Genomic DNA, 21,086 nt, shown 5'->3' on the forward strand with positions numbered 1-21,086 from the left:
AAAAAACAAATGATATGGAACGAACAAAATTGAAAATGTTTCTGTTGTCTTTGTAGAAACTGAGTATCTTTTTGTATTTATTATGGATCCCCATTAGTTCCTGCCAAAGCAGCAGCTACTCTTCCTGGAGTCCAGCAAAATTAAGGCAGTTTATACAATTAAAAACATTACAATATATTCACAGATTTCACAACACACTGTGTGCCCTCAGGCCCCTACTCTACCACATATCTACAGTACAAAATACATGTGTATGTATAGTGCGTATGTTATCGTGTGTGTGTGTATGTAGTCATGGCTCTATGTAGTACTGTGCACCTCCCATAGTCTGTTCTGGACTTGGGAACTGTGACTTCTCATCTTAGCTACTACTGCATCAATATGTTTTGACCATGACAGTTTTATATCTAGGGTTACTCCAAGCAGTTAAGTCATCTCAACTTGCTCAATTTCCACATTATTTATTACAATATTTAGTTGAGGTTTAGGGTTTAGTGAGTGTTTTGTTCCAAATACAATGCTTTTAGTTTTAGAAATATTTAGGGCTAACTTATTCCTTGCCACCCACTCTGAAACTAACTGCAGCTCTTTGTTAAGTGTTGCAGTCATTTCAGTCGCTGTAGTAGCTGATGTGTATAGCGTTGAGTCATCCGCATACATAGACACTCTTGCTTTACTCAAAGTCAGCGGCATGTCGTATACATTTTAAAAAGCAAGGGGCCTAAACAGCTACTCTGGAGAATTCCTGATTCTACCTGGATTATATTTGAGAGGCTTCCATTAAAGAACACCCTCTGTGTTCTGTTAGACAGGTAACTCTTTATCCACATTACAGCAGGGGGTGTAAAGCCATAACACATAAGTGTTTCCAGCAGCAGACTATGATCGATAATGTCAAAAGCTGCACTGAAGTCTAACAAGACAGCCCACACAATCTTTTTATCATCAATTTCTCTCAGCCAATCATCAGTCATTTGTGTAAGTGTTGTGCTTGTTGAGTGTCCTTCCCTATAAGCGTGCTGAAATTCTGTTGTCAATTTATTTACTGTGAAATAGCATTGTATCTGGTCAAACAGCATTTTCTCCAGAAGTTTACCAAGGGTTGGTAACAGGCTGATTGGTTGGTTATTTGAGCCAGTAAAGGGGTCTTTACTATTCTTGGGTAACGGACTGACTTCAGCTTCCCTCCAGGCCTGAGGACACACTCTCTCTAGTAGGTTTATATTGAAGATGTGGCAAATAGGAGAGGCAATATCATCTGCTATTATCCTCAGCAATTTTCCATCCAGATTGTCAGACCCTGGTGGCTTGTCATTGTTGATAGACAACCATTTTTTCCCCTCTTCCACACTGACTTTAACAGAATTCAAAAGTACTATTCTTGCCTTTCATAATTTGGTCTGATATACTTGGATGTGTCGTGTCAGCGTTTGTTGCTGGCATGTCATCCCTAAGTTTGCTTATCTTGCCAATGAAGAAGTCATTAAAGTAGTTTGCAATCTATGGAGCTATGAAGGAACCAGAGTCATTCAATATTGAAAATTAAACTTTTCCGTCTTTGTAGAAACTGAGTATCAATGGAGACATGGAGTACGCCAAGGACCACAAGCTGCTGACCCCTTACCCAGCATCCTCTCTGGTCATCCCCTCCAAGCTGGAGGAAGAGGCTGGATCAGTCTAACATCTTAACATCTAGGGGCCAAACCAACATGGCGGAGATCAGAGTTGGGCTCAATTCCATTTCAATGCCAGTCAATTCAGGAAGTACACTGAAAATCCAATTCCAATTCTCTTTTAATGCTCGTCTAAACATTATTTTGATAGTGATACCTCCAATACCTAGCATTTCCTTTAAAGCCGTATTCCCATATTGACTGTTAGGTCAACCGTAAACCCTCAAACACACAGTAGCTATGGCAAAGAACAATTCAAAGGCTTTTAAGTTTCTAAGTGACTATAAACAAACCACTAAAAACTGATTTAGAACTATTGCCCCATTCAGACTTCAGTCCACTGAGCCTTGGTGCCCAGTTTATTATTAACATGGGCATGGCCCACTGTTTAAGGATAGATTCTGTTTACCTTTGTCACTGTGGGCATGTCTGAGCTGGCGTGAGGTGACTGAGGGGAAACTGTTGTTTCCACAATGCCTCAATGGTAACCAAGTAACTATCACTGAACCTATCAACCTACCTAGAATTACCTACCATAATGGTATTATGCGACTAGTTTAGCTGTGCTTTAGTAGTGCTTAGATATGTTGAATAGGGAATATTGAAGAGCTGCAACATGAAATCTAACCGGACCCACCCACAGCAGGTAATGTCTCAGAAGTGTCCGTTGGAACGGAATTTGTAACAATAGTGTTTTTTTTGTAAACATCCATGGAATCATTTTAATTTCATCAATACGGAAACAACGATTTCCTCCATGTTGGAAAATATTTCCTGCGACTTAAAATGTATCACTTTTCTATTCCATGTCAGAGACTGTTTGATGACCTTTCATTGGGGTCACCTGATAAAGGTAAGACAAATGATTTGTCTATCATCACCTAGAAATGGTGTGCTTTAATGTGTGGTCCAATTATGGTACACGTTATGGTTACGGTATGATGCACACAGGGCTTTGGCCAAAAGAAGTGTACTAAACGGAGCATAGGATGCCATTTGAGAAATAACTATAGACTTGTACAGGATCTGTCGCTGGGCTGTGGTCTTTCTCCCGTCTGTCTGTCCACAGACTGCTGTGGAGAGTGCTGTGGTCTTTCTCCTGTCTGTCTGTCCACAGACTGCTGTGGAGAGTGCTGCAGGCCTTGCTGTCGGTGCTGCAGCAGACGAGCTGTCTGTCTCTCCAGTATAATACTAACTGTAGGAACAGTCCTGGCTGTAGTAGGGGTTATACTCACTCTGGTCTTTGGGATCCCCAAATCACCTCCTGGTAAGATAAATAAACACACTGGTCTTTCTCTGCTGGATCACTATTATCGAGGAGGGGACTGTGGATATGTCCATTAGTACATTAGTCACACACGATATCTCAGACAGCAATGGCACGATTCTGGCAAAACTTGGGTGAATGGTGCATGTTTTACAAAATCACACTGATTGGCCAGATGGTGGCACTTTAATTAAGCAATAGGTCCCGAGGGGGTGTGGTATATGACCAATATACCACGGCTAAGGGCTGTTCTTACACACGACGCAACGCTGAGTGCCTGGACACAGCCCTTAGCCGTGGTATATTGGCCATATACCACAAACCCCCCGAGGTGCCTTATTGCTATTGTAAACTGTTTACCAACGTAATTAGAGCAGTAAAAATAAGTGTTTTGTCATGCCCGTGGTATACGGTCTGATATACCACGGCTGTTAGACGATCAGCATTCAGGGCTTGAACCACCCAGTTCATAACAAAGAGATTGAAAATGCTAACTTTGAAAGGTCACACCACTCACCCTGTTTGAGTCATGAAATCCACATAAGTCCCTCTCCTCACAAGGAGCACATTTGACTCAGGGACCCATACGGTCCGCCATTGATGGAGTTTCGCCATTTAGAATTTTGTGAAAAACACTTAAAACGCTACTCTTCTGGCACCGAATGTCCGATCTGCACGAAACTTGACATGTGCCATCTTTGGACAAAGGTCTCTCAACGCAATATTTTCCAGACTAGTACTTAAAAACAACATTGGCGTGGTCTGGCACATAAAGAAGTCAAGGATATTCATTTTGTAAATAAAGTTGGTACACATATTGCAAACACTGTCAAGACTCAACATATGCAATAACATTCATATCAACCACACGGTGGCACTATAACAGTCACGTGTTCATATCTCGATGTGTTTGACTCAGGGTTGAAATGTGGCGCACATGCTTAGGGAAACGAGTCTAGCTAACCCACGTGATATCTCAGACACCACTAGTCTGGTTTTGACAACTTTGGTAAATGATGAGTCTTGCCATAGATATCTGTCAGTTACAAAATTACACTGATTGGCCCAAGGAGGGGGGGGGGGGGGGGGGCTGCATCATTCGTAGGGGACGACATGTTTACTGTTGTCTTGTTTATCCATGTAATGGAGTGTTATTGTATGCAGTTACTGATATCTGACACAAGATGGCAGTAAATACTACCCTTCGGTGATATCCTGGGTTTGTAGGCCTATTTGTTGTGAAGACTTGGGGCCCTATTCATAAAACATCTCAGAGTAAGAGTACTGATGTAAGATCAGCCCCCCCCCCGTTCTTTCATTATGGTCTAAAAGGTCTAACTGATCCTAGATCCATGATAATACTCTGATGCTTTGTGGATACTGACCCCCAGTTCTAGTAATGAGCGTTTGTAATGTCCCCTTGTAGTAAACCGTGTCTGCAGGACAGCGGACAATGCGACAGGCTTCCTGTGTGACGACAGAGTGACCTGTATCCCGCCCTCTGACCTCTGTAACGGGGTCATGACCTGCCCCAAAGGAGCCGATGAGGACACACACTTGTGCAGTTAGTCACCGTTCCAATAATGTTCTTATTTATTTGTCATTTTAATAATTTATTTTTATTTAACCTTTATTTTATAAATTGTATCAAACACGATCATTAAAAAACACATGAGTAATAAGTGATGTACCGATATGACATTTTTGGTCGATATCCGATATTTTCCTTGCCAAAAAAAAACTCTGATACCGATAACCGATATAAAACATTTTAGCAGCCTTTTAAGCATTCTAGTACAGTTAAATAGTTAACACATACACGGACGCAGCGGTCTAAGGCATTGCATCTCAGTGCAAGAGGCGTCATTACAGTCTCTGGTTTGAATCCAGGCTGTATCACATCCGGCCATGATTGGGAGTCCCATAGGGCGGCGCACAATTGGCCCAGCATCGTCCAGTTTTGGCCGGGGTAGGCCGTCATTGTAAATAAAAATGTGTTCTTAACTGACTTGCCTAGTTAAATAAAAATAAACATAGTTTGCATCCATGAGCTAGCTAGCTTTTTTTATGACAAGCACTGTAGGTGCGTATTACTATCACTACGAGTGATAGTGTAATCAATGTGTAATAACTACGTAAAAAAAAGGTATGAACGCGTTAAATTATGTGACGTGCAGTCATATTCAGGTTCTATTTGACGTATATTTTTTGACACGAAAAGACCCAAACAGCGTTCCATAGAAATCATGGTTGAGAATGAAATGACTGAACAAATGAACAACGAAACAGCGCAGCAAGTAAGTGAAAGGAATAGGTTTTGATTGTTTTACTGGTAATGGGGACATAAGTAAACGCAAACAAAACGTTTTGGTCAGTGTGGTGTCTGTAACCTTGATTTAACCAGGCAAGTCAGTTAAGAACACATTTTTATTTACCATGACGGCCTACCGGGGAACAGTGGGTTTAACTGCCTTGTTCAGGGGCAGAACGACAGATTTTTTACCTTGTCAGCTCGGGGATTCATTAGGCTACAAGTGGAATAAATTATGATAAACTTCACAGGGTGGTGAAAATGCACCGTAATCTTTTTTGCTCCTATCTAATAAATATCGAGGGTCTTATTCTGGTGACATGATGATCGATGCTCGACTGCCATTTGACAAATAAAAATAGTTTTGCTTTTATCCATAATCTCATCACGTAGACTAGTCTACCCGCACTGTCACTGTGAACTCTTGGCTAGAGCGCATATGCCAAGACCGGCTGCAAGACCAGTGGCGGTTCTAGACCATTTCAACTGGGGGGATCAAGCTGGGGCCAGTTGTACTGTTAGAGGTGCCAGTTACATTAGACGTTATTGTTGTCATATCGTTTTCTTCACTGCATTGCAGGCAGTAGCAGGCAAAAGACCATGTTCATAATCATCATCGTTGCCACTGTCTAATAAACGATGTAAAAAAAGAACGATAGCAAAAATGTATTATGTGAAAATGATTTCATTCTCCACATTAGAGGGACCACAAGGGGGTCCAAAATTGTTGTCACAGGGGCACTGCCCCCCCCCCCCCCCCCAGAACCGCTAGTGGACCAGAGTAAGCACATTTTCTATTTAACAGTCTGACAAAATTATCGGTAGAATTGAAAATGTGACGGAAACATATTGAACTACAGATTATTTTATTTGGTACAAGAAAATTTAGGCGAAAAGGTACATTTTATGTACCCTGCGCCATCAGGTACTGATTTATCAGCAACAAGTCAGTTTGGTGGAATCACACCACTGTTGGGAAAATGCGCATATTTTCTTTATGCAGATTCTAGAATATTTGCATGAAAATCTGTCGCCAATTGGATGTAAACCTAGCTATTGTAAGAAAAAACCTTTCCTCAGTAAAGCAGCTATTAGCAAAACCAATACTATTCATTTTCCTAAGGACCTTAGTTGGGTTAAGAACCTCAGGGGGACTAGAACCTCGGGGGGACTAGAACCTCGGGGGGGACTAGAACCTCGGGGGGGACTAGAACCTCGGGGGGACTAGAACCTCGGGGGGACTAGAACCTCGGGGGGACTAGAACCTCAGGTTGAGATCCTCTGCTCTAAGTAAACATGTCCATACTTTTCCTTTCAGGTGATCTCCCCAACAACCTTCCAGATGATCTTGTGTTTCGATGTGGAAACCCTCAGTTCTGGGTCTTTACTGACAAGAAGTGTAACAACTTCAACGACTGTGGCGACTGCTCTGATGAGATTGGGCCTTGTGAGTTGTATTATTCAAGTTTAATGCTGTTGTCGTCGCATACAGATTACCGTCATATTTAAGTAGGCAAGTCAGTTAAGAACAAATTCTTATTTACAAAATGACAGCCTACCCCGGGCCAATTGTGCGCCGACCTATAAGACTCCCGATCATGGCCGGTTGTGATACAGCCCGGGATCGAACCAGGGTCTGTAGTGACGTCTCTAGCACTGCGATGCTAGGCAAGAACGGTTAGAAATTGGGCAGTAATTATTTAGGTGACAAGGGTCACCACCTTTGTGAAGGGGGGAGTACATGGGCCGCATTCCAAACCTTGGGGATAGTACCAGATATATTTATATATATATATAAAAATCGCCAGGTTAGCGGGAGTACATGTTATGGTCTAAATGGTACAAAAATGCTTGAGTTGAATGGTGCTACTCACTGGTTGTTTCCCCTGCTGTCCAGTAACCTCTTCGTACACAAAGGAGGGATTCTTTATTGTCTCCTTAGCAACCAGGCTGAACTCTTGTTCTGTCTGTTTAGACTGTCACCATTGTATTAACTCCGCTATCTTAAGACACGTGGGCTATGAAAACTGGTTACAACCTGCTTTTATTTGTTTTAATGCTTTAAAAAGGGAGTAGAGCGAAGGAACCCTTATCGCTCACGTAAGCAGTACTTTGTGTAAATGACTAGATCATTTGTATATTTTTATGTTCCTCCCCAGTATATCTGGAGAGTTAACTTCCTTGTAATTGCTTAAACGCTTTTTAAAAAAAGGAAAATTATCTATCTGATCCTTGGAATAAGTTTTTCTTCAACAAGACATTATTTAAGTATCAAATTGTATGTAATAGACTGTGTTTACCAACCTCCTATATTCAGACACACACAGTGACGGAGAGTTGGCCTGTGCTTCTCATCTCCTCTCTACAGATGCTGGCTGTGCCCCCTGTGGTGTGTACTGGTGGCCCTGCATACCAGTGGACTTCCAGTACTGTTCCTGCATCCCTCGCTGTCTATGCCGTGATGGACGCCAGCACTGCTACGACTGGTCTGACGAGTACACCTGCCCCAAAAGTTTAACCTGCTAGGCTAACTGCCACATCCATCCCCTAATCTCTGAACCAAATCGAAGGTCTATACTCCGGCCATGTGAACATTCTCTCATCAGAGACTGGATCCACGCCAATGATCAGAATCTTGGGAACAGTCACAATAAATAAAACATTATAATTTTATTTGTAAAAAGTTAAAAACGTAAATAAGCTGCAGATTGACTAAGAAAACACTCCCAAATGTTCTTCCATCTAAGGAGTGCTTGGGGTCCACTTAAACAAACAAAACAAAAACCACCAAAGCTAAACTAGAGGTGGAAGCTGAACTCTTCTGGATGCATGACATCAGGAAGAGTTCAAATTGAGCAGTGCATTGTCACGCCCCCCACACACATACATTTGGGGACTGTGGACCTCGGCTACGGAGGAGACAAAGCATCAGTAACTGTTGAGTAGATCCAAATCGCCTGCTGTGAGAGCTGGTGATGAAGAAGCACGTTTAACAGGAGGGCTGTGATGACCACTGTCCCCGACCTGCTGTTCACCAGGCCTCTTCTTGTTCTGTGAACAGGGTTTTACATGTCCGTTGGTGGACCCTGCGATTTCAATGCTGTTGAGTGACGAGTGCTTAATTTGTCCTCTTTTAGCCCCTGTGCATTGGCTCTGATGTGTGTGTGTGCTTGTTGCTGGTTTATACAAATGTATCCTCTCCCTGGTTTTGTCTTGTTCTTTATCCTGGATCAGAGGTGATGCGCTCAGGATTCCTCGGACAAACTTCTCTCTGCCAACTGAAGAGCAAATAGTATTTGTCTTGTTTACAACAACAGCACCTGTACTGACAGCCAGATCTGGTTTATAAAAACAGCACCTGTACTGACAGTCAGATCTGGTTTATAAAAACAGCACCTGTACTGACAGCCAGATCTGGTTTATAAAAACAGCACCTGTACTGACAGCCAGATCTGGTTTATAAAAACAGCACCTGTACTGACAGCCAGATCTGGTTTATAAAAACAGCACCTGTACTGACAGTCAGATCTGGTTTATAAAAACAGCACCAAACTGGCCACTGCAGACAGACTAGCTTAGAAAATAGCCTGGTTTAGATCGGAATGTGCTTATAGCCAATTCCCCTAACATGTATGGCATGGCTACGACTGTCCGATTTGGCTAAAGAACACACAGATCCGGACCTGGTTAGCTTTAAAAATGGTCTTTCATTAAAATAGTGATGTAAATATAAAAAGGATGTTAACACTTACAAAAGCGAATAGCTGATGTTCTTGACTCTTGGATCTTCTTTAGTTTGGGCCGTTCTGTCGCACTCAACTCCCACCGGTTTACTACCTGTCACAAACACACATGAAACAAGTTATCAATAAACTACTTTAGTACCATAAATGTGTTTTTTTTAACAGCAGGAGTGTTACCTGTTCTGCCCAGCCTTGTGTTTTACAGCAGGAGTGTTACCTGTTCTGCCCAGCCTTGTGTTTTACAACAGGAGCGTTACCTGTTCTGCCCAGCCTTGTGTTTTACAGCAGGAGCGTTACCTGTTCTGCCCAGCCTTGTGTTTTACAACAGGAGTGTTACCTGTTCTGCCCAGCCTTGTGTTTTACAACAGGAGCGTTACCTGTTCTGCCCAGCCTTGTGTTTTACAACAGGAGCGTTACCTGTTCTGCCCAGCCTTGTGTTTTACAACAGGAGCGTTACCTGTTCTGCCCAGCCTTGTGTTTTACAGCAGGAGTGTTACCTGTTCTGCCCAGCCTTGTGTTTTACAGCAGGAGCGTTACCTGTTCTGCCCAGCCTTGTGTTTTACAACAGGAGTGTTACCTGTTCTGCCCAGCCTTGTGTTTTACAGCAGGAGTGTTACCTGTTCTGCCCAGCCTTGTGTTTTACAACAGGAGTGTTACCTGTTCTGCCCAGCCTTGTGTTTTACAACAGGAGTGTTACCTGTTCTGCCCAGCCTTGTGTTTTACAACAGGAGCGTTACCTGTTCTGCCCAGCCTTGTGTTTTACAGCAGGAGTGTTACCTGTTCTGCTCAGCCTTGTGTTTTACAGCAGGAGTGTTACCTGTTCTGCCCAGCCTTGTGTTTTACAGCAGGAGTGTTACCTGTTCTGCCCAGCCTTGTGTTTTACAGCAGGAGCGTTACCTGTTCTGCCCAGCCTTGTGTTTTACAGCAGGAGTGTTACCTGTTCTGCCCAGCCTTGTGTTTTACAACAGGAGTGTTACCTGTTCTGCCCAGCCTTGTGTTTTACAGCAGGAGTGTTACCTGTTCTGCCCCAGCCTTGTGTTTCACAACAGGAGTGTTACCTGTTCTGCCCAGCCTTGTGTTTTACAACAGGAGCGTTACCTGTTCTGCCCAGCCTTGTGTTTTACAACAGAGGAAGCTGTGTACGCTGTTCTGCTGCCCAGCCTTGTGTTTTACAACAGGAGCGTTACCTGTTCTGCCCAGCCTTGTGTTTTACAACAGGAGCGTTACCTGTTCTGCCCAGCCTTGTGTTTTACAGCAGGAGTGTTACCTGTTCTGCCCCAGCCTTGTGTTTCACAACAGGAGTGTTACCTGTTCTGCCCAGCCTTGTGTTTTACAACAGGAGCGTTACCTGTTCTGCCCAGCCTTGTGTTTTACAACAGGAGCGTTACCTGTTCTGCCCAGCCTTGTGTTTTACAACAGGAGCGTTACCTGTTCTGCCCAGCCTTGTGTTTTACAACAGGAGTGTTACCTGTTCTGCCCAGCCTTGTGTTTTACAGCAGGAGTGTTACCTGTTCTGCCCAGCCTTGTGTTTTACAACAGGAGTGGTCGAAGGCCTCCAGTAGTTTCTCAGACAGGACCAATCCAATGCTGTTCCTCACGGTCTGCTTGAATGACGGGCCAACCTGGGAATCAAATAGTATACATTTCACCCTCAGTTCTGTCAGGGATCAGTGGTGCCATCTTGTGGAAGACATGTTACAGACAGGAAACAAAGGAGGTCAGTTAGGGTCAGAATAGAATCTTAGCTATGGTGTTGTGTCGGGCTCCTGGCGGTGCGAGCTGCTCATTTTACATGGTCACCTCACTCAAAAACATCTTATTTTATAGAAAGCTAAAACCATGGATTTGGTCAAACAGTAAAGTAGTACATTATTCCTGTAATGAAAAAGTGTCTGCCTGTCCCTTTTCCCTGGGGCCTGCTGCTGTGTACCAGCGAGCCACGCTCCCTCTCCCGGGAAATAAAATGCTCCGGGCAACAACAAAAAAAGTGTTCTGATTGTATAACATTTCAAAATCCTATCCTACGGAAAACACAGCTATCATGTTGTCACTGTTGAAGAAAGGAGGGTCAGCTTCCTGTAGGTTATTTTTTTCCTCAGCTCTCAATAGCAACTATTTTACAACCAACATATTTGATATGGCTTTGAGATACGGACCATGCGAAATGCGTATTGGCCTCACTGGGATTGCATAGGCCTGCCTCACTGGGATTGCATAGGCCTCATTGGGCAATAGGCTACAACATTTGAGACATTCAAAATGTACTGTTAGATGAATACATTTACATTTAACATTTACATTTAAGTCATTTAGCAGACGCTCTTATCCAGAGCGACTTACAAATTGGAAAGTTCATACATATTCATCCTGGTCCCCCCGTGGGGAATGAACCCACAACCCTGGCGTTGCAAGCGCCATGCTCTACCAACTGAGCCACACGGGACCACATGGCTACTAGCAGTGGGTAATATCTTTAGAGTTAGCGTCAGCGATCTTACTAATGTTTTTTCACTTACTCAGGTGGTGAATTAGCCCCAATTAAAATTAGCCTACGATATTAGTGCGCATTAACATGCAGGCTAATTCGCCTCCCGGGTGGCACAGTGGTCTAAGGCACAGCATCGCAGTGCTAGCTGTGCCACCAGAGATTCTGGGTTCGAGCCCAGGCTCTGTCGCAGCTGAGTCCGTACGGGAGTTGCAGCGATGAGACAAGACTGTAACTACTACCAATTGGGTACCACAAAATTGGGGAGAAAAAAGGGGTCAAATAAAAATAATTTAAAAAAGACGCATGCTAACTCATCTCTATTAAACCCCGCCCAAAAAATTACAGACATTTCTGGAGCTCTATTTTAACAGTAAAATATAACAAATAGCCTAATTTGTCAAGTCAAAATGCATGACAATCCCTAGAATATTTTAAATCACAACATGAAAATGACAAAATGTAATTATTGTAGTCTACTACACTTTTTAATAAAGCACTGAATTACTTTATATACTAAAATGTTCTATTACGTGCATAGGCTGGTGCCACCCAACTGAAAAACTTAGATGCACCAGTACCACCAGGGGAAAATGTTAGTCTGGAGCCCTGGTCTTGTGACAGGGAGAAGTACAGAGTCAAAACCTTCTCACCTTTATGTTAGTTCCTGATACATCAAGACCTTGTAGCTTTGGGAGGCATGTGAGATATCCAACTGCCTTCTCAGTGATCGGGTTGTCTGTTGGAAAGAGAAGTGAAAACAACTGGTTTAGAGCTATGCTGTGGGTCCCCTGGACCATCTAAGACGTCCTGTCCTTGTCTCCCCTCCATCTTCACTAGCTGGAAAGAACAGGACAGATGAAATCATGAAACATGTATGCCATCCCTAAGAACAATCTGCTTTCACGATTCAGATTTCCTTCCTAGCCGTGCAAATAACTAAGGATGAGACTAGGAAGCCATGCTATACTATTGAGATTCCCCCATAACAGACTACTCACAGGACAGGTCCAGTATCTGTAGGTGTCTCAGCCCCCTCCTCATCATCCTGACAGGGGCTGTCAGTCTCTGGAGACCCTGGTCTGACAGGCTGTTACCACCAATGGACAGCTGGACCAGGCTACTGAGAAAAAGGAGAGGAAAACTACAATTGGACCAGGCTGCTGGTGAGACAGACACAGGACTAACTTTACAAGGAGGTGGATACTCAGCACGCACATCGAAAGCTTAGGCATAGAGACCTAAATTGGTTGAGGTTACGATTGGGGGTTATTTCATTTAAACAAGGCAAGTTAGTTAAGTACAAATTCTTATTTACAATGACAGCCTAACCCGGACGACGCTGGGCCAATTGTGCGTCACCCTATGGGACTCCCAATTACGGCCGGTTGTGATACAGCCCAGAATCGAACCAGGGTCTGTAGTGACACCTCTAGCTCTGACATGCAGTGCCACTCAGGAGCCCAATATGGTTAGGCGAACCACCACCCAGAACCATTTTAAATCTGCCTGCTAAAGACACGTCAGGGTCAATCACACACTTGCAGTCCAGCCTCAGTGAATTAATTAGGCATTGTACTGTACAATAGAACAAAAAAAATGTATTCATACCTGGACAATGCATCTGATGTGAGATGTTGGAAGATGTCGTGGCTGTCTCCCAGTCTGCAGCCAAAGAGATCCAGGCACTTCAGACTATGAAACGTTTTGATCTCTTCCAGCTTTTCAGACAGCAAGGGAAACCTGTACGGAAATAAGGCAACAGGCAGCCAGCCCATGTATGAACTGTCAATGAAGTGCATCGCAAGTTCCTAAATGGGCTGTAGGTTGAAGGTTACATAATGTTGGTGGTAAAGGTGGGGTAAGTAGGCTAGCTACAATGTGGCATGGCAGGTGTTTATAACCAAGCTTTGTCCCCTGCCAATACTGCCTTACCTATGCCGTAAACAAAGTGACCCGAGCACTATGTCCCCGTATGCATCACTGAACAACTGCAGAGCCTTAGGGGCTGCATCAGGATCTGAAAATATCTGCTTTTCCTCCGCGGCCGCGAAGAGTCTGTCCCCTACTTGTTCAGGAAATCCTTCGAGAGAATCGACATGGTTGATGTTGTACGCTACAAACAGCAGAGATATGTCGTAGAGGGATTTGGCAGTGTACTTCAAACTGCCTTCTTTGTTATAGGTGAAGACGAAATGCTCCTTTTTCAACGCCAGAGGGTTTGTTGTTCTGTGTGATGATGATGAGGATGATGAATGCGGCTTCGTCTCCGCGAGCACAATGTTATTGACGCGACGAAGCTGTCCTCTCTCGCGTACGTATACTATGCCAGAGTCAAGGTCGCCCATTTTATAAGACTTTACTACGAATTAACGTCTTTCCACACCATTCATCTAGTTACAGTAGCTAACCATCAAGTCGTTTTATCCAAAAAGTTAACTAACGAGATGTTCGATTCTGCCGCCAGCTTCCGTTAATAATTCTGGCTGAACTGGGCCTGTCTAAAATGACGTCTAGGGTATTATTTCGTCCTTCACAATAAAGGTCCCTCACGTTGATAACCTACAATTAATGAGGAAGGAAAAAAACTTTTGCTCCGTCAATTTAGTACAACAATATTTCAACATACAACAAAACTCACAAAAGACAAGAGATAAGTTACTAAAGACAACAAATAAAAGAGGACTTAACTATAAACTAGAGTTGTATTATAAACTCAGTAATAGGTAGAAAAGTCAGTTGAAAGATTTAACAGTCATAGGAAAGAAAGTGTTAAGGGTGTAAAATGGCATAGTGAAGCCACCTGTTGGTAAATGTTAATTACTGCAACTCCAGTGTTTTTACCGCTGTGCTTGCGATACCCGGAAGTGTTGCAATGTACTGAACAAGACTGCTTACTCGCATCAATGCCTCTGTCTCGTCATTTAACGTCCAAACAGAAAGATTCTTATAACGTTTTTTTTTATATAACTGAGAATAGGTAATATAGGTTAACATGAACTCAAGTGAAGTTTGTTATCTACAAAAGATAATGAAAATGTATGAAAACTAAGAGGAACATTGGACTAGATCAGGGATGAGAAACGTTGATGGGGGTGGGGCCACAAACAAATTAACATATCCTCTGCAGCAGAAGTAACTCTGGGTCTTCCTTTGCTGTGGCGGTCCTCATGTGAGCCAGTTTCATCATAGCGCTTCATGGTTTTTGCGACTGCACTTGAAGAAACTTTCAAAGTTCTTGAAATGTTCCGGATTGACTGACCTTCATGTCTTAAAGTAATGATGGACTGTTGTTTCTATTTGCTTTTTTGCCATAATAAGGACTTGGTATTTTACCAGATAGGGCTATCTTCTGTATACCACCCCTACCTTGTCACAACACAACTGATTGGCTCAAACGCATTAAGAACGAAAGAAATTCCACAATTTAATTTTTAACAAGGCATACCTGTTAATTGAAATGCATTCCAGGTGACTACCTCATGAAGCTGGTTGAGAGAATGCCAAGAGTGTGCATTACTGTCAACAAGGCAAAGGGTGGCTACTTTGAAGAATCTCAAATCTCAAGTATATTTTGATTTGTTAAACACTTTTTTGGTTACTACATGATTCCATATGTGTTATTTCATAGTTTTGATGTCTTCACTATTATTTTTACAATGTAGAAAATAGTAAAAACATTATTATTTTTTAAAACTTGAATGAGTAGGTGTGTCCAAACTTTTGACTGGTACTGTATGTATATATAGCTAGAGAAATGCATTTATTAATGTCTACATTCGTTTTTCACACGTTTATTATATAACATACACCTTAATGCATACTTTTAAACTATATTATGTAAGCTAAACATAAAAACGAATATATAAACACATTTTTTTGTACTAATGTTACTGTCCCCACTACAACAACTAAAAATACATGTAGTTTTGTCCTTGAAACATTTAATTGAAATACTGTAGAATTCCATGTATTCCTATGGAGAACTGCTCCTACTAAGGAGAGCCAATATGGCCGACCGGTGGCTGTAAAGCCTCTCAATGGCCAATACATAACATCAGCAGTTCAGGGTTTATATACAGTGGGGAGAACAAGTATTTGATACACTGCCGATTTTGCAGATTTTCCTACTTACAAAGCATGTAGAGGTCTGTAATTTTTATCATAGGTACACTTCAACTGTGAGAGACGGAATCTAAAACAAAAATCCCGAAAATCACATTGTATGATTTTTAAGTAATTAATTAGCATTTTATTGCATGACATAAGTATTTGATACATCAGAAAAGCAGAACTTAATATTTGGTACAGAATCCTTTGTTTGCAATTACAGAGATCATACGTTTCCTGTAGTTCTTGACCAGGTTTGCACACACTGCAGCAGGGATTTTGGCCCACTCCTCCATACAGACCTTCTCCAGATCCTTCAGGTTTCGGGGCTGTCGCTGGGCAATACGGACTTTCAGCTCCCTCCAAAGATTTTCTATTGGGTTCAGGTCTGGAGACTGGCTAGGCCACTCCAGGACCTTGAGATACTTCTTACGGAGCCACTCCTTAGTTGCCCTGGCTGTGTGTTTCGGGTCGTTGTCATGCTGGAAGACCCAGCCACGACCCATCATCAATGCTCTTACTGAGGGAAGGAGGTTGTTGGCTAAGATCTCGCAATACATGGCCCTATCCATCCTCCCCTTAATACGGTGCAGTCGTCCTGTCCCCTTTGCAGAAAAGCATCCCCAAAGAATGATGTTTCCACCTCCATGCTTCACGGTTGGGATGGTGTTCTTGGGGTTGTACTCATCCTTCTTCTTCCTCCAAACACGGCGAGTGGAGTTTAGACCAAAAAGCTCTATTTTTGAATCATCAGACCACATGACCTTCTCCCATTCCTCCTCTGGATCATCCAGATGGTCATTGGCAAACTTCAGACGGGCCTGGACATGCGCCTGCTTGAGCAGGGGGACCTTGTGTGCGCTGCAGGACTTTAATCCATGACGGCGTAGTGTGTTACTAATGGTTTTCTTTGAGACTGTGGTCCCAGCTCTCTTCAGGTCATTGACCAGGTCCTGCCGTGTAGTTCTGGGCTGATCCCTCACCTTCCTCATGATCATTGATGCCCCACGAGGTGAGATCTTGCATGGAGCCCCAGACCGAGGGTGATTGACCATCATCTTGAACTTCTTCTATTTTCTTCTATTTTCTAATAATTGCGCCAACAGTTGTTGCCTTCTCACCAAGCTGCTTGCCTATTGTCCTGTAGCCCATCCCAGCCTTGTGCAGGTCTACAATTTTATCCCTGATGTCCTTACACAGCTCTCTGGTCTTGGCCATTGTGGAGAGGTTGGAGTCTGTTTGATTGAGTGTGTGGACAGGTGTCTTTTATACAGGTAACGAGTTCAAACAGGTGCAGTTAATACAGGTAATGAGTGGAGAACAGGAGGGCTTCTTAAAGAAAAACTAACAGATCTGTGAGAGCCGGAATTCTTACTGGTTGGTAGGTTATCAAATACTTATGTCATGCAATAAAATGCAAATGAATTACTTAAAAATCATACAATGTGATTTTCTGGATTTTTGTTTTAGATTCCGTCTCTCACAGTTGAAGTGTACCTATGATAAAAATTACAGACCTCTACATGCTTTGTAAGTAGGAAAATCGGCAAAATCGGCAGTGTATCAAATACTTGTTCTCCCCACTGTACATCATTGTTGCCGATCCAGTAGCAACGAACCTACCGATTCTACATGTAGAATCACAATACTTGTCAGTGGTCAAGAACTTAACTTTGAGTTAATCAGGGAACACGAACCCACACTTCAGGGGGGCCAACAACAACAACAACAAAAATATATAAATAGAAGATTTTTTTTAAAGTTTTAAAAAAGGGTGTGGCGCTGTTAAGGTCATCAATGGATTATGGAAATATAGGATATGGATCAGCAGCTCAGACATCTTTAAAAAAGCTAGATGTTATCCAGGCCCAAGCCCTAAGAATCTGTTGTGGAGCACCTAGGACCTCTCCGGTGGCAGCGATGCAGGTAGAGTTGGGAGAGATGCCCGTTAAAGTTAAGAAGACAACAGCTAGCCATGACATATTGGGTAAATCTACAAGGACTTAAGGTTACACATCCTACAAAAAAAAAGATGCTCCTAGAGTGCTGGGAACATGAACAAAATCTGAATACAAGCTTTGGGTGGATAGGCAATTGCATGATGAGAGAGATGGGGTTGTTTGGGAGGGAGTTTAATAACCCCTCTGTGGTTCTTCCTGCTATCCCACCTTGGTTTCTCCCTCAACCAGGGATACATCTAGAGTTGCTTGAGAGGGTAAGAGATGTTGAGGAAGGAGTAGATTCATTTGTAAGTGAACATTTAAGAACACAATACTAGGCTTTCTTTAATATATTCACAGATGGATCTAAGGACCCTAAAACAGGAAGGGCAGGAGCAGCTTTTAGTGTTCCTGAGTTTAATAAAGTGGCAGTGACAAAAAGAGCAACGGATCATTTATTTGTTTACACAATGGAGTTGTTGACCTTACTATTGGCTGTAGAGTGGGTGGAGGAGGTGAGGCCAGACAGGGTAGTAATCTGCTCTGACTCCTCCTGTACAGCACTGATGAGCTTAAAGTCATGTGTGTCCCAGAGCAGACAGGATGTATTGTATGAGGTTTTGCAGTGCTTGTATAGGGTGACACAGATGGAGGTATTACAACCGCCCTACAAGACTCCCAATCACGGCCGGTTGTGATACAGCCTGGAATCATATGGGGAGCCCGTTAAAGAATAAAACGCCTGTAGGGAAACTAACAATGTTGCTCTATCAAATAGAATAATTTCTCCATCCTTGAAATGGAATCCCTTATGCTAGCTAGCATAATTTTAGATGAGTAGCAACAGTTAGCTACTAGTTATCTAGAAAATAAAAGAAATCTCACCCTTTTTCCCCAAAAGTATGTGGACACCCCTTCAAATTAGTGGATTTGGCTATTTCAGCCACGCCCGTTGCTGACAGGTGTATACATACAATGATAAGCCAATACAATGATAAGAATGAAGTGACTTATGTCCAGTGGGCAACTGTGGATAAGGAGCACAAGAATGACCCCAATGGTGGAACATCCAAAGTCACCATCAAAAAAAGAGTTCCTGACCACCCAAGAGCAACTGCTGGAACAGCTGAACCTGATGCTGCGCAAGTTTAAGAGGCACACTTACAACATCATTAATCAGTCGACCCACTACAGGGCACTGAAACAAGGCTTGAAAGCACATTAATGCTTAATTCATGTTGATTTTCCCGAAAATTACCTCTAAGTACGACACAGAAATATAGGCAGTCCACTTCGGAGCATCACACCAACAGGCAGCAGTCTACACAGGTGCAGAGTGCACATCCAGAGGTCTCCACTATCCATTTTTACAGTGATGGCTCTTGCACTCAGTACAAGCTCGTTACATGGAAATTGACAATGAAGTCTGGGCCAAACTAGAGACTGTTTCTTACATTTTTGTTCATTCATTTATTGCAATTCTATATGAAAAACAATTGTGTTTGTAAGTGAATTTTGTGTTTTATATGCAGAAAATTGTATTTTCTAGTTAATATTAGGTACTGGTAGTCAATATAGAGATCTGAGGATCTGCTTAATATGCTCATCTTTTTGTATTTGTTGTCTTTCTTGCCTTTTGTAGAGGAAGATGGAGAACCCATACTGTGCAGAGGCAGGAGCCACATACACGCACACAGTGGTTACTGCTTTTATGTTGCTATTTAGACTAAGATATTTTGTGCCAAATATAATGACCTCTGATTTATCTTTTGTTTAATTGAAGGAAGTTCTGTGACATCCAGTTACACTCACACACACAAGCGCTCATTCCTTTTACTCAGCGCTCATTCCTTTTACTCAGCGCTCATTCCTTTTACTCAGCGCTCATTCCTGTTACTCAGCGCTCATTCCTGTTACTCAGCGCTCATTCCTGTTACTCAGCGCTCATTCCTTTTACTCAGCGCTCATTCCTTTTACTCAGCGCTCATTCCTTTTACTCAGCGCTCATTCCTTTTACTCAGCGCTCATTCCTGTTACTCAGTGCTCATTCCTGTTACTCAGTGCTCATTCCTTTTACTCAGCGCTCATTCCTTTTACTCAGTGCTCATTCCTGTTACTCAGTGCTCAACCCTGTTACTCAGCGCTCATTCCTGTTACTCAGCGCTCATTCCTTTTACTCAGTGCTCATTCCTGTTACTCAGTGCTCATTCCTGTTACTCAGTGCTCATTCCTGTTACTCAGTGCTCAACCCTGTTACTCAGTGCTCAACCCTGTTACTCAGTGCTCATTCCTGTTACTCAGTGCTCAACCCTGTTACTCAGTGCTCAATCCTGTTACTCAGTGCTCAATCCTGTTACTCAGTGCTCAACCCTGTTACTCAGTGCTCAACCCTGTTACTCAGTGCTCATTCCTGTTACTCAGTGCTCAACCCTGTTACTCAGTGCTCATTCCTGTTACTCAGTGCTCAACCCTGTTACTCAGTGCTCAACCCTGTTACTCAGTGCTCAACCCTGTTACTCAGTGCTCAACCCTGTTACTCAGTGCTCAACCCTGTTACTCAGTGCTCATTCCTGTGACTTAACTGTTTTTTATTAAAAAAAGAAAGATAAACCACTTATTTTTCAATTATATTTGGTCAATCATTTAAACAAATGTTTGATAAATCACATGATAGATTTTTGATAAAATTGAGGTTGGAGTCTCGCTTAAAAATAAAAAAAAACGGCTTTGTGTAAAACGAGTCCTATATCGACATAACCTGAAAGGTTGCTCAGCAAGGAATAAGCCACTGTTCCCAAACCGCCATAAAAAAAAGCTAGACTACGGTTTGCAACTGCACATGGGGACAAAGATCGTACATTTTGGAAAAATGTCCTCTGGTCTGATGAAACAAAAATAGAACTGTTTGGCCATAATTACCATCGTTATGTTTGGAGGAAAAATGGGGAGGCTTGCAAGCCGAAGAACACCATCCCAACTGTGAAGCACGGGGGTGGCAGCATCATGTTGTGGGGGTGCTTTGCTGCAGGAGGGACTGGTGCACTTCACAAAATAGATGGCATCATGAGGCAGGAGAATGATGTGGATATATTGAAGCAACATCTCAAGACATCAGTCAGGAAGTTAAAGCTTGGTCGCAAATGGGTCTTCCAAATGGACAATGACCCCAAGCATACTTCCAAAGTTAGGGCAAAATGGCTTAAGGACAACAAAGTCAAGGTGTTGGAGTGGCCATCACAAAGCCCTGACCTAAATCGCATAGAAAATGTGTGGGCAGAACTGAAAAAGCATGTGCGAGCAAGGAGGCCTAGAAACCTGACTCAGTTTCACCAGCTCTGTCAGGAGGAATGGGACAAAATTCACCCAACTTATTGTGGGAAGCTTGTGGAAGGCTACCCGCTTGTGGAAGGCTACCCGTTTGACTCAATTGAAACAATTTAAAGGCAATGCTACCAAATACTAATTGAGTGTATGTAAACTTCTGACCCATTGGGAATATGATGAAAGAAATAAAAGCTGAAATAAATCATTCTCTCTACTATTATTCTGACATTTCA

The 21,086-nt window shown here is 42.7% G+C and overlaps 2 protein-coding genes and 1 long non-coding RNA gene across 5 annotated transcripts; 1 reads left to right on the forward strand and 2 right to left on the reverse strand.

Moving 5' to 3' along the window:
* The first annotated feature begins 2,089 nt into the window (after positions 1 to 2,089).
* On the forward strand, positions 2,090 to 8,326 carry LOC139550161 (low-density lipoprotein receptor class A domain-containing protein 1-like). 2 transcript variants are annotated; one of them, XM_071360845.1, is made up of 6 exons: positions 2,090 to 2,319; positions 2,487 to 2,526; positions 2,743 to 2,940; positions 4,367 to 4,504; positions 6,570 to 6,698; positions 7,620 to 8,326. In XM_071360845.1, the coding sequence occupies exons 1-6, from the start codon at positions 2,290 to 2,292 to the stop codon at positions 7,775 to 7,777; spliced, it is 693 nt and encodes a 230-aa protein (XP_071216946.1). In that variant the 5' UTR covers positions 2,090 to 2,289; the 3' UTR covers positions 7,778 to 8,326. The 2 variants fall into 2 exon arrangements, with proteins under 2 accessions (XP_071216946.1, XP_071216947.1); XM_071360846.1 differs by having other exon boundaries at positions 2,791 to 2,940.
* LOC139550164 (uncharacterized) lies at positions 2,725 to 3,988 on the reverse strand. Its single transcript, XR_011669986.1, has 2 exons — positions 3,458 to 3,988; positions 2,725 to 2,937 (listed from the first exon to the last, which is right to left on the reverse strand). It is a non-coding gene; the product is annotated as an uncharacterized lncRNA (long non-coding RNA).
* On the reverse strand, positions 7,897 to 14,266 carry lrrc42 (leucine rich repeat containing 42). 2 transcript variants are annotated; one of them, XM_071360843.1, is made up of 7 exons: positions 13,415 to 14,266; positions 13,091 to 13,222; positions 12,481 to 12,599; positions 12,133 to 12,218; positions 10,503 to 10,616; positions 9,004 to 9,088; positions 7,897 to 8,529 (listed from the first exon to the last, which is right to left on the reverse strand). In XM_071360843.1, the coding sequence occupies exons 1-7, from the start codon at positions 13,825 to 13,827 to the stop codon at positions 8,180 to 8,182; spliced, it is 1,299 nt and encodes a 432-aa protein (XP_071216944.1). In that variant the 5' UTR covers positions 13,828 to 14,266; the 3' UTR covers positions 7,897 to 8,179. The 2 variants fall into 2 exon arrangements, with proteins under 2 accessions (XP_071216944.1, XP_071216943.1); XM_071360842.1 differs by having other exon boundaries at positions 12,481 to 12,602; positions 13,415 to 14,157.
* Positions 14,267 to 21,086: the final 6,820 nt, after the last annotated feature.

Source organism: Salvelinus alpinus, chromosome 23 (assembly GCF_045679555.1).
Source record: "Salvelinus alpinus chromosome 23, SLU_Salpinus.1, whole genome shotgun sequence".
Lineage (NCBI taxonomy): Eukaryota > Metazoa > Chordata > Actinopteri > Salmoniformes > Salmonidae > Salvelinus > Salvelinus alpinus.